The 13,877-nt window shown below is 38.1% G+C and overlaps 1 protein-coding gene across 1 annotated transcript in view; it reads right to left on the reverse strand.

The window, feature by feature from the left end:
• Positions 1-13,877, reverse strand: part of LOC139710192 (putative elongator complex protein 1) — a 49,027-nt gene that overhangs the window by 21,826 nt on the left and 13,324 nt on the right. Inside the window, exons 6-14 of the mRNA XM_071622124.1 lie at positions 10,570-10,660; positions 9,660-9,783; positions 6,724-6,829; positions 6,081-6,305; positions 4,983-5,156; positions 3,379-3,481; positions 2,233-2,409; positions 1,382-1,559; positions 407-563 (exon numbers count right to left, since the gene is read on the reverse strand). Coding sequence (XP_071478225.1) covers positions 407-563; positions 1,382-1,559; positions 2,233-2,409; positions 3,379-3,481; positions 4,983-5,156; positions 6,081-6,305; positions 6,724-6,829; positions 9,660-9,783; positions 10,570-10,660 — 1,335 coding nt within the window. The remainder of the gene's footprint in view (positions 1-406; positions 564-1,381; positions 1,560-2,232; positions 2,410-3,378; positions 3,482-4,982; positions 5,157-6,080; positions 6,306-6,723; positions 6,830-9,659; positions 9,784-10,569; positions 10,661-13,877) is intronic.

A 13,877-nucleotide genomic window follows, 5' to 3' on the forward strand; every position in this document is an offset into this window, starting at 1 on the left:
CTCCTTCAACCATGCAAACACTGTTTTCATTGCATTATAAACTACTCGATTTTCAGTTCAGATGTGAGTACATTCTTTCCAAGATCATCTGGTAGACTTTGGTTTAAGAAGCAGGGCAAAATTTATCAACATATATTGCATACTGATATTTTGTGGGAGTTCTTTATGCCAGGTAAGTAGTAACTAGTGTAAAGAACATAATTAAGATTACTTCACATCACAAACATGTTCACATTCAAAAATTTCAATACCTGCAACAACTGATTTTTCTTAATAAAGCAAGATACAGTGTAGGATAACCAACATTCTGAAACTTCAATATATTAGACATTTTCTATGATAACGATACAGAAGAGTTACCATTAAACTTAAAGCTCGTTATTTAGTGATGAATAATCATATGCACCTTCTAGGCTTGTTTCAAGGCTGATGCACCGGCAAGTGTGGCTGTGAGTTGTTAATATCAAGAACTCCCTTGTGATGGCAAAAGATGTGCAGTTTGAAGCAATCTCCATATCGTTCACATAGAAACGATATCTCTCTGTCAGACCAAGAACCACTTCCTGCAGACAATCAAAAATCATGCTCATGTTTGAACAAACTGATGTTTTGTACTCCATTTAAGTGCAAACAAACCAAGAGAATACTTTGATAGGCTCCCTTGAAATATTTCACTGGAAATATTCCAGAATTACATAGATGATGAATTCAGAGCAGTGAGATATTGAATTTACTTCAATAGGGTTCTCATCTAACATTATGGATTGCAGTTTAAAGGCTTAACTGTTTCCAAATAAAAACATTACAAGTCAAAATCATTTCAAAATAAAAACATTACCAGACATCAAATACAGACCTCCCAACTTTTCTGACTGAAAAATAACGAGGATTTGGCTCAAAAGAAGGAAAGAATTAGCAGTTCCCAAAGGAATGAGTAGTAAAATTATCATGATAATAGCAATTTCTACTGAAACGAGAGCTGAGAATGGTCAAAATTCAGAATCTTTCCTCCAAATTCAAAATGGTTGGGAGGTCTGTAAATACCATCGCATTAGAATGTCTGGTAATAGGTATTTGGATACTGCAATGTAGAAAAAACATGATTGAATGGTATGTCAATCCAGAAAACAACACCAACATAAAGTTTGATCACAACAAAATGTCTAGAATGTTACCACAAATTAAGGATGCTAACATGACACTAAAAGAACAGGAACACTATGTCGCTGGCAAGCAACATTTAGGTGAGATCTCAAAAAATATTTATGAACAAAAGGTCATCATGTAAATGGACAAATAACCCAGCCATGTGACCAGTAATTTTGGCAAAATCTATTCATCTTGATATGAAGTGTTATCATGCAAGAGTCTTTACACGCACCTGTCCTCCCATCCGACTCGCAGCAATACGAGAACATCGCTGAGGGAGCTTGGTGATAAACTCATTCTCCTCACTGACAACAGTACCATCATCAAGCTGGAATGCGAGCAATCCCTCATTGCCACGGCAACACACAGAGACAACCTCACCAAAAATGGGTTGGCCTGCCGCTTGGTCACTGAGCAAACAACAAGCATTCAAAAAATAGAAGCAACACTTTACGCTTGTTACACAGTTCATTTACAACACAGTATTATCTCATCATTGATTTGCTTGAGAAGTATTAAACGTTGCATAATCAAACTGATATCAGAGGCAACTGAGCATCAAACAAATGTTAAACTCAGGAATTTTTTTTTTTCTTCATGAAGGTACGATCTCTGTTCCATCCGATCTTGGGTCTGTGCTTATGCATGGTTCATGAAACAGATTAAAAAGTGAATACTTACACATATTTGATTCAAAGTATAAAAGATGAAATCAAGAATTTTTTTCTGAAACTGCTTTTTGAAATTTATAAAAATCTTGAATTTGTTTGTGTGCTTGCTATTTGAAAAAAAAAATGCATTGGTTTTCAGTGACATGCATAGCTGGAAGAGCTTTAGAGTCATAAAACAGCTGTTACCAGAACAGTTGGTTTCATAGCACTGACACTTGGCAGCAAGGCACCCCTGCTTTGATATCAAACTATTGTTTGACAATGGATGCTGGAAATGAAGTGACTGATAGCTAACAAAAATAGTTTGAAAAACTGTAACCACGATAGTTACATCACATCTTTGGCTCTCTTTGGTTCTATAAAATCTCCATTCCGGATAATCCTCCATCACAACCTACATGTGTACACTCACCATACTAATTTCACATCACCACTGTCCAGTCCCTCGCACTTGATTTGGTGTAGTGAACTGACTCCATCTTCACCATTGTATGTCACTGCCACAAGCTTGTTTTCTTTGACCCACATAAAATGGTGGAAATTGAAAGGTAGATCCCAAGAGATAAGATCACCAGAACCATCCACTAATCTGAGAAGCGAATTGACAGACCCAGAAAAATAATGTTGAAAGAAATGAAATACATATTTAAAATCACATACCAGATTACATGTTTCTTTTTCTGTTTCTATTGGCCAAGAAAATGAATGAATAAATATCTAACACTTATTTGACTGATCGTTGGCCTCCATAAAAACAAGATTCAAGTTACAGACAGCACCATGGAGATATTGGCCATTTTATATTGTCTGAGAATAACATGAGCAAAAAGTAATGTAAGGGCATATATATATATATATATATATATATATATATATATATATATACATACACACATATATATATATAAACTGAAATAAAGAAGCTGAATGGACTTTAAAATACATACAAACAGTACAGTTTCCTCAAACCCCCCCCCCAACCCTCTTATGTGGAATACAGCTTTGCTTGTTGCTGTATTTTACCACTGACATATCCCTCTTAATAGGACATAAAATGGAGGTCCTATGTGTGAGAGAGTCACAACCCACTCATATAAAGGATCCAACTTCATTCACTCATCTCAAAGAGCAGGGACCATAACCTAGTGAAGCGGTCCGCCCCAAGTACTCACAACTGTAACCCATGGAAGACCAGCTGGTACGGCTGAATATGGGCTATCCAGCGAGATGGAAAAAAACAAACAAACAAATGAAACAAACTATACTACTGTAAAAGTGGATATTTTCGTGTGACTAATTTTTCGCGCTTGGCCGGGTCGGAAGAGTTCCGCGTGTTTTTAATTCCGCGGAATCAAGACATCACGCACAGGCACATATGGCAAGCAAAAATATTCGCGTGCTTTTATTTTCGCGCTAGTTTCTGGTTGCGCGAAATGCGCGAAAATTTGAACACCGCGAAAATTTCCACTTTTACAGTATCTCATTTTTAATAGATACTACAGTCAAAGTCACTGACTTGACAGAGTAAGACCCTTCTGTTTTAACTGACCATGCATACCTTGCAATGCCCCTGAGCCTTGGAGGAACTACCATTGATTTGAAGCCATTGCCCCCTGCAGCAACAAGTTTGACCGTTGTGTCCTCCTTCTCTTTGTCATCATCTACAAGACAAAACATTCAAAACAATTATTCAGGTTTGGCTCTGCGAAAGTTTGGAACATCGATACGGCGAAAGAGCACTTTCTACCAAAATGAAACAATGGGAAACATTATATGACACATGTGTGCAAATGAGGCTTACACAACAACTGCTGTATATGCCATATATTTATCTAGTCTAATCTTTTTGTCCATCAGGACTTTCTGACAATTTCTGAAGTGGTTAGATTTGTGATTGTGAAGTGCAGTTACTGTAATAGACAGAGAAATGAATGGGTGTACATCACATTTGTGTCGGGATTAGAGTTGATAATTTTGAGTGTTGTTAAATTCACAAAATTTGTGAAAATACCCCCCCCCCCAATATATGCACATACAATACTTTAACAAGATGTTCAAAATCAAATGACTGTCATGGACTGTAATCAACCTAAAACACAAACAAACAAGCAAACAGTTCAAACTTGATTTCATTCTCAGATCCAACTTAGTGGTGATTCACTCACAAGGTCATTATCTAGCCTTTTTAAAAAAAAAAATATATCCCAGAATTGTATTATGAGCTACTCTTAACAAATATTGATATTTTTGTGTGCAAACCTATAGGAGAATTGCGAGATAATGACATCATATTCCCTAATATGCATATTGCAGACATGCAATGGATATTAAGACTGTTGTTTCATGAAAAACATATGAATCTCAGTAAGAACTCCAAAACTCATTATCTCATGTTCAATTTTGATGAAAAACAACAACAACTTTGTTTCCCCAGAAGAAAACAATTAATACATTGTAAGTCAACTCAAAGATGGCATGATGCTACATTTTATATCTGATCTGTAGTGGAATTGTAATCAAAGGCTGCTTTCTGACACACAGAGTTCTCCATATTCATGCAACGTACGGATATACCATGTATTGACACGAAACTGTTAACACCAAGGTATCATACATCCATACAATGCATGGATAAACGACGTATTGATATGAGAGCATTCAAACACAATGTCCCAACATACACATGTATAATAATCGCATGGCAGCATCTGACCTCACACACTGTCGTGTTTCAATCGAAGCTCGCGGATATGTATGTGTCTCTCCCTTGCACAGTACGAGCTTTGCGTGGGCTTTGCGCATAGAGTTTATACTTTGTGGTGCATTCATCTGGCAGTTCTAGCTAACCTTTATATTAGCAAGTGCCATGAATAAGCCTCGCTTACTTATAAGATGTTTGAACACGAGAGCATTCAGACACAAATAAATGTCATTATGGATATAATGGATAATGGATATACGCCATATATCAAAATGACGCTCAAACCATTGTTTTAATATATGACATACACTGTATATCCATATGGCATATCAATGTATGGGCATTCAGAAACATACAAACATCCTATATAATACATACATTGTACTGTATATCCATAGTCATATATCAACACAAAAACTCTCTAGTCTGAAAGGGGGTTAATGTTGCTAATGTACACTCACCATTTCCATGAGTGTATAAGGCAATTCTACCATCCTGCAAAACAACAGCAATGTTGTTGCTATGGGATGATGGCCCTAGGAACACTTGACTGACAAATGTGGGCATCTGAAGAGTGTAGGCTGATATGGGAGGTGGCACAACCATTTTCCTGAAGGGCGTGACCAAGACATCCTCTGGGAATCAGAAGAAAACAAAAGAATAATCATGTAACAATATTTGCTCTACTTTAGTAAATTAATTTAATACTCAAATGGGATGGATAAAGACAAAACTCTTCAATTCCTGCACCTTGAATGATCTTATTCAAATTTATGACAATCAACAGATTATTATTGCATCAAATCTATATTCAGTTTACTAGGCCTATCTCTTTTAAATTTCTGCATAGTCCATTGTATTTTTTTCCATATAAACATACATGTATACACATACATACATTGTTTTCCTCTGGAGGTTATTTGTTCATAATTTACTAGACACTTCATGACATGGAAAGTCAATGGACATCAATGACAGTCAAAACCTGGTGCATGACTTGCAGCAGTCATGGCAAAATCAGTTTAAGTTATGGTCTCTCATGACAACTCAAAGAAAGCTGTATGAGTAGGTTTTGCACACTTCCTGGCTGCTGTCCATTCTCATTTCCCAAACCTCAGTCACGTGGGATCATGCAACACAGTGAGCCCACGTGGCATGAATTCAAATTTATAGTACACAGCTGTTCAGTCCCACAACCTCCCCCCCCCCCCCAACAACAACAACAACAAATACTCTTGGCAAGAGTCCAGAAATGTTGTCATTCCACAAGAAACAAATATTGACTAGCAACATGCTGCATTACTAAGCACATTTCTGCAACATCAAAACATCCTGTTTCAACTGTTGTTGTTGCTGACTCTCTAAGAAAACATGTACAAAGAGAATACAAGAAACCTGAACTCCAAATATGGTGACTCAATGCTTCTGCAGTTGTTAGAAAATAACCCTCAAGATACTTCATGTAAAACCTTTTACAATGGGGGAAAAAAAAGACACCCAGAAAATTCCCCTAAAATGTAAGATACTGCACAGTGATATCTGTGCAGACGATGGCTTACTTCCATCAATGGCGGTCACTACGGCCTGGTCATCCTCATCAAGCCCCCGACTGTGTGCAGTCTGCCAGGTCCAGGTGAAGCGCAGATACCGGCCTGCCTCATCGACCAGGTGCAGCTGGTTTGAGTGCTCGGGGTCAAAGGTCAAGGCCGTCACCCTCTGGCCACGTGAGAAGTGAAGGCTCTGTTTCAGGTACCAGTGATAATTTGACATGCTCCACAGCTGAACTGTTAATCAAGAGGGGTGAATAAAGAAAACAAGCACGTCATGCTAACCAGTTTGCTAGACAGTAAATCACATATTTTAGTCATCTGTAACAGCTAGCCTTGTTATTGTTTATCGTAATAGTTCTTGTGATTAAAGCATCACAGCCTACATGGACACAGCTTTTAAAACACGTAGCTATTGGCTATGTAATTCTCCCATCACTTCATGTGAGATCACTGTTACAAAGAAGAAGAAAACATACACATTTTATAGGTAAACAGTATTTTTCTCTGAAACGGGCTAAATGTGTAGTGCATGCAATTCCCCTTGTTACATCCTTAATGCATCAACAAAAACATAACTATTAATTAACTATTGATCTAATACTTGCATTTATACATAATTAAATATTATCAATTATTGTCTAACATCTCTCACCTAGTGTACTTGAGGCACCTGAGGCCATAGGTTGAGATTCAGGGGGTAGTTCTTCCAACCATAAGGCTAGAATGCTGGACTCTGTGTTCCAAAGTATTTCTTTCACCTGTCCAGAGAAGATAGCATAATATTAAGACTGTTAGTTAGAGGTGATAGTGGCAATCAAATTGATCAAATTTGAATGTATGATGTGTATGTGTGTGTTGAGTGCATTGTGCGTGTGCGCATGTGTATGTGTGGTGTGTGTGGTGTGTGTGTGTGTGTGTGTGTGTGTGTGTGTGTTTGTGTACCTTTATGCACGGGCACACGTGTGTGGGGAAACTGTGAAGATGTAACAACATTGCAGGCCCGGCGATACGGTGCAATTAACTCCGCGATACGAGGCGAAAGCTTTAGAATTCGTAAGGGTCATCGAAGCACTGTGCGAAGCGAAGAACAAAAAATTTTGAAAGTTCTCCTCATATCTCCCTTATTTTACCACCAAATCCCTTCATTTCACTTGGGTGTGCACTTGGGTATCCAGCTGGAAGTATGGAATGTCATTGTGGTTGGATTTGGCACCTGTGGGGCTAAAAGTGACCTCCTGCCTGGTATGCTACTCTAAGATTAAAGCGCGTCTACTGTAGGTATACAGGTAGGTTTGAGTATATTGATTGGAGTAAGATTCAAGATTCAAATTTCTTTCATTTCCATGAAATAAACAGAGAAATTATATACAATGTATAAGCAGAACATATTTGTAACAATTGCAACTAGAAATGTCGCTTTGGCGACTGGTATGCCTCTGCCATAATGCATGATTTTCCCAATAGGTCTAGATAGTACATGTGGACAATGTGTGATTACATTTTCACAAAATTGGCAAAATATTGAAATGACAAGTTTGTCACAAATGTGTTCGATGTTCACCTTCCCTGACCTAGGTTTAATTGGATGAATAGGAGAGCATGTATTTGGGGATTTAAGGACTTTAACTTGACTTTGACCCATTCATACATTTATGCATTGAGTAATTTTCAAGGTACCGGTATGGAGAAAAAGTGCAATTTCTGAATTGAATAGTAAATCGTTTCCATTTTCATCTGGCCTTTGACCCTAAAATTCATAAGATAATCACTTTCAGGTAGAACATGCATAATATGTACTTAGTTTCAAGATAACATGAGCCACTTCTGAGATATGGAGGGAAAAAGTTAGTTCAGCACTTTCACTTGATCTTTGACCTTTTGACCTTTGAGGCAAAAAAGAAGAAGAAAAAAAAAAACTTTCCAGAGAATTTCTATTAGGTTACACATGCATACACCAAGTGTAAAAAAATACCCCTGCTGGCATTGCATAAATATGAGGGAAATAGTAAAATTTTGAAGTGTTGCACTTGACCTATGACCCCTGACCTTTGACCCCATGAACCCCAAATTCTCTAGATAATCACTTCCAGTCAGTACATGTATATACTATGTTCCATGAAGATACAAGGTACGGAGAAAACAAAGAAGTTTTAACATTCTTACTTGACCTTTTGACCTTTGACCTTTGACCTCATGACCCAAACTTTCACCAGAGAATCCTAATTGGGTAATACATGTATACACTAAGTTTCAAGAAAATATCTTCAGGCATTCACTAGATATGGTGGAAATAGTGAAATTTTTATGTATTTGACCCTGACCTTTTGACCTTTGACCTTTGACCTCATGACCCAAACTTTCACCAGAGAATCTTAATTGGGTAATACATGTATACACTAAGTTTCAAGAAAATCTCTTCTGGCATTCAATAGATATGGTGGAAATAGTGACATTTTATGTATTTGACCTTGACCTTTGACCTTGAGCATGTGCACCCAAAAGTTGATAGGCACAACTTCACCCCCTAATACATATACATGCCAAGTTTCACTAGGATACCTCAAGAGGTTTTGATAGTTACCTTGTCCACAAAATTCATTACGGACGGACGGACGGATGGACGGAATGACGGACGGACGGAAGGACGGACGGACGGAAGGACGTACGGACGGACGGACGGACAACCCGAAAACATAATGCCTCCGGCACCACTTCGTGGCGGAGGCATAAAAAAAAAAAAAAAAAAGATGTAGAAGCATGCATGTAGAAACATGCATGACAAGTGCTTTGGTGGGCACAACATGGGGGAAAGCTGCTTTAACAAATTACCAAAATAGTAGCTATCTACAGGGTTATTTGGTCTTGACATCAATGGCAAACTAAAAAGTTGTCATGGGATATGAATGTAAAATTATTTCCATCGCTCAAAACCATACTACATGTGCCATGTATTTAGGGAGTCTAACTTTCCATGAGTTGTGACTTCCTGACAATATTGCGAGTGGTTAAAAATTTTCGACCATGGAGTACAGCGATAAACGGAGAAATACACGCATGCACTTTACATTAATGTCTGGATCAGATTTGATATTTTTGTGCATAGTGTAATTCACCAATAGCACCTGACTTGCAAAATTCACAATTACAAAAACCCCTTGAAATATACTGTGAATACAACAGTGACGAAGTTGGACTTTGCAATGTGCTGTTCACACTTATAATCTCAACTGTTCATAAATGCTTCCTTTTTTGCTTCAAGGCGGATCTGTCAAAAGAAAGCTATATCCTTCCTCTACACTTAATATGAACAAGCTTTTCATATACTAGTAATTATTATAAATGACAACTGTGATGGTGGCCTCACATGACATGGGTACAGATTTAGACTAGACAGCTCATTGTGGCTTGGCTGTGTCCTAAAAAACAAATCATCTTTGGTCTTTACTGTTAATGACATTTCATTCAGTTGCAAAAATGTGCAAGTTTAGATTGCTACAAAACATTGGGCAGTTATGGGCATCGCAATATCCGTTGCAGACCAACATTTGTCAGATGAGTTGCATAAAAATTCCTAAAGAACGAACCAACCTTGACTTGGTTCCTGTCAAACGGCAGTGTGAATTCCCCGTGCCGGAGTCCATTCTTCTCGAAGAACACGACGTCTTGACGCTGAGGAAGAGTCTGGCTTGAGGCTATGAGACTTCCTGATGGTCTGATGGAATTTTAAAAGGAAAAGAAAGTTGTTGTTGGTTTTTTTATTGTGAAATGATGATCAATTCTGGGCCCCATTTTATCAAGAGATATAATCGATTATAAATTTCCTTACGTGTACCACACAGCCTGCCATAGACTTATGATAGAAATCAACTATATAATCAATCATAACTCTTCATAAAACAGAGTCCTGGTCAGATAGTCTAATTTTTTAGTGATAGTGTTCTTTCATGCACAAACAGTGAAAAGCTTGAAGGGGTGAATTTCTACTTTGCATGAACATGGAGGCATGGTTACTGTGTTGTCTATGTTGCCTTGTAGTCTACAAAATACATGTTTGTAAATATTTATTTATCTTTATGTGTGCATGTGGTAAAATAAGCATAGAGGTGGGTCATATCATGAGCAAGACATTACAATGTTACCATTCACCAAGTCATTTATGTATACTTTGTACACACACACACATAACAACAAACAAAAAAAACTAAAAGAGATAATAGGAGTGGTACAGATTATTAGAAAATTACATGAATCTGAAATACTGAAGTTTATATGATCATAAACCACAGAGTACAGCAATAAATTAACTTCTGTAGATTCTTTCACCAAGGCAAAATGACCCAGATAAGACATCTTTTTCTAATACGTGTTAAAATGATTTAAAAACTCTCTTCCATCTCTTCCAACTTTCTCTTTAAACTCGAATCCTGCCCCACCTTGGAGCTCACTACCGAAACATACAAACAACAACAACAAAATGAAAGAGGAAACATGCACTTACTTCCAAGCTAAGGCTTGCTCTAGTCCATTCACAGTCTCACTTGTACTCTGCAACAAACACTCCCTGTTCCACACACGAAGCTGTCGGGCACCTAGGAATTACAAAACATAACCCAGTGGATATGAATAACACAGAACACTGTATTTATCTTGATTTGACAGTTTCAGCTTTGGGAAACTGCTACGAACAGTTTGCAACTTTTGAGGAAGACAAACCTTTCCTGAAGCATATGATATGTCTGGATGAATTCTTTAGCACATGACTGAAATCCACCATGGCAAATTACCTATCATATGGTGACTGTGTAACTTTTAGCATTAGGGTAACTGCATTACCCTCACTCCTATATTTGACTCTTTCACAGGCATTATATGACCTTTTCAGCAACGGATCTAGACCAGAAGCACAGAAATGAACTTTATATTTCTACCTTCTTTTTGTCTTTCTTTCCTGTTCCATTTCTTTATTTCTTTCTTTCTTCCTTTCTTTCTTCATCTATTATTATTCTTCTCTTCAATCCATCGATTAATCACTCAATCAATCAACCAATCAGTCAATCAATCAATCAATCAATCAATCAATCAATCAATCAATCAATCAATCAATCAATCAATCAATCAATAATTCATTTTCTTTTTAAGTGTATCTGTACACAGAAATATAGTTTTCTGACATTGTAGGTTATTGTACTGGTAATATCCCTATGAAATACAAGGAAAAGTAGAAATTACGCGGTGCGTAATATATGTCCCCGCCGGAAGTAGCATTTTGTAGCAAAATGTACAATATAGGTCAAAAATCAAGGTCAAAGGTCAAAGAAGTCAAAGGTCAAAATTCTGTGTAGAAGTTTTGAAGTGCTCACCTAGTGCCATCACATAAAGCAAACGGAATCGAAATCGGGTTAGAAATGGCGAAGGAGTAGCATTTTGTAGCAAAATGTACAACAAAATGTAGGTCAAAAATTAAGGTCAAAGGTCAAAGAGGTCAAAGGTCAAAGAAGTCAAAGGTCAAAATTCTGTGTAGAAGTGTATCTGTACACAGAAATATAGTTTTCTGACATTGTAGGTTATTGTACTGGTAATATCCCTATGAAATACAAGGAAAAGTAGAAATTACGCGGTGCGTAATATATGTCCCCGCCGGAAGTAGCATTTTGTAGCAAAATGTACAATATAGGTCAAAAATCAAGGTCAAAGGTCAAAGAAGTCAAAGGTCAAAATTCTGTGTAGAAGTTTTGAAGTGCTCACCTAGTGCCATCACATAAAGCAAACGGAATCGAAATCGGGTTAGAAATGGCGAAGGAGTAGCATTTTGTAGCAAAATGTACAACAAAATGTAGGTCAAAAATTAAGGTCAAAGGTCAAAGAGGTCAAAGGTCAAAGAAGTCAAAGGTCAAAATTCTGTGTACAAGTTTTGAAGCCCTCACCTAGTGCCATCACATAAAGCAAACAGAATCGAAATCGGGTAAGAAATGGCGAAGGAGTAGCATTTTGTAGCAAAATGTACAATACAGGTCAAAAATCAAGGTCAAAGGTCAAAGAAGTCAAAGGTCAAAATTCTGTGTAGAAGTTTTGAAGCCCTCACCTAGTGCCATCACATAAAGCAAACAGAATCAAAATTGGGTTAGAAATGGCGAAGGAGTAGCATTTTGTAGCCAATGTACAATATGGGTCAAAAATCAAGGTCAAAGGTCAAAGAAGTCAAAGGTCAAAATTCTGTGTAGAAGTTTTGAAGCCCTCACCTAGTGCCATCACATAAAGCAAACGGAATCGAAATCGGGTAAGAAATGGCGAAGGAGTAGCATTTTGTAGCAAAATGTACAATACAGGTCAAAAATCAAGGTCAAAGGTCAAAGAAGTCAAAGGTCAAAATTCTGTGTAGAAGTTTTGAAGCCCTCACCTAGTGCCATCACATAAAGCAAACGGAATCGAAATTGGGTAAGAAATGGCGAAGGAGTAGCATTTTCTAGCAAAATGTACAATACAGGTCAAAAATCAAGGTCAAAGGTCAAAGAAGTCAAAGGTCAAAATTCTGTGTAGAAGTTTTGAAGCCCTCACCTAGTGCCATCACACAAAGCAAACGGAATCAAAATCGGGTTAGAAATGGCGAAGGAGTAGCATTTTGTAGCAAAATGTACAATATAGGTCAAAGGTCAAGGTCAAAGGTCACGACTGAAATTCTGTGTAGAAGTTTCAAAGCTCCCATGCAGTGCTATCATATAAAGCAAACAGAATCAAAATTGGCTCATAAATGACAGAGAAGTAGCAAATTGAAGATTTTGATCACACACGGACGCACACACGGACGGACACACTGACGCTACGACGGACGGACGGACGGACGGACGGACACACGGACACACACACGTACGGAGCCCGTTTCATAGTCCCCTGCTCGAACTCGTTCGGCGGGGACAATAAGAGTGCAACGTTACTCACATACAGAGATATAGCAATATATAAAGAGACATAGAGCAATCTCTAAAATGCCAAAAATTACATGCACCTTGACTGCATTCGATTGCGTAGTTCGATAATTTTCTGTACGATCAGTGTACTACGATACTCTCAAAACACGCAAACACACGCAAATGTCCATGCACGCAGCTAGGTTGGTGCTACCGCGCCAGGCCACTGACCAGGCAGCCGCGGCAGCCTCTACTCATGCGGATGCATATGGCTCGATGAGGCGATACTGATAGACAGTATTCGATATAGCTGTGTGAAGACGGAGGCGAACGAAGGAAACGTGCACACACCGATGGTCTACGCGCGGCTACTATTTTCAGATTTGGCTACTATTGCAGCGCGCACTAGTTCGTGCTGATTTATTAAAATTAATATTTCACAGTTTTGGGACATTTTTTGTGATGGGATATAATTTTCTCTAGAGTTCTTAGGACATGCTCTCACACCTCTCAAATTTAAATTTTAGGGGAGAGATTCCCTTTCATTCGTTCATTCATTCGTTCATTCATTCCTCAGAGTTTTTTTTTTCCTGTAACATAGGGTTCCATTCATAGGCACTTGTTAGCCTTGAAACACATTTACTCTGTAGATGATGCCTGTCTAGCCAGGCCACGATCTATGTACTGGACTCAACATTAGCGGTGGCCCGGCGGCTTGGGGCCAACGTTGGGCCACCAAATTTCTAGAAAGGCCTTCTTTTGGTCACCCAATCGGGCAACTAAAGTCTAAAATGAATCTTTATTTCCTTCATTTTGGGCCACTACATTTCTTTTTCAGGCCATCAAAATTCTAAATTCTAAGATTTTAGTGGCCCGAATGGGCCACCGGAGAAAAACAGTG

Source organism: Diadema antillarum, unplaced genomic scaffold (assembly GCF_040938485.1).
Source record: "Diadema antillarum isolate AM-2024a unplaced genomic scaffold, OU_Dant_1.0 seq00001508_RagTag, whole genome shotgun sequence".
NCBI lineage: Eukaryota > Metazoa > Echinodermata > Echinoidea > Diadematoida > Diadematidae > Diadema > Diadema antillarum.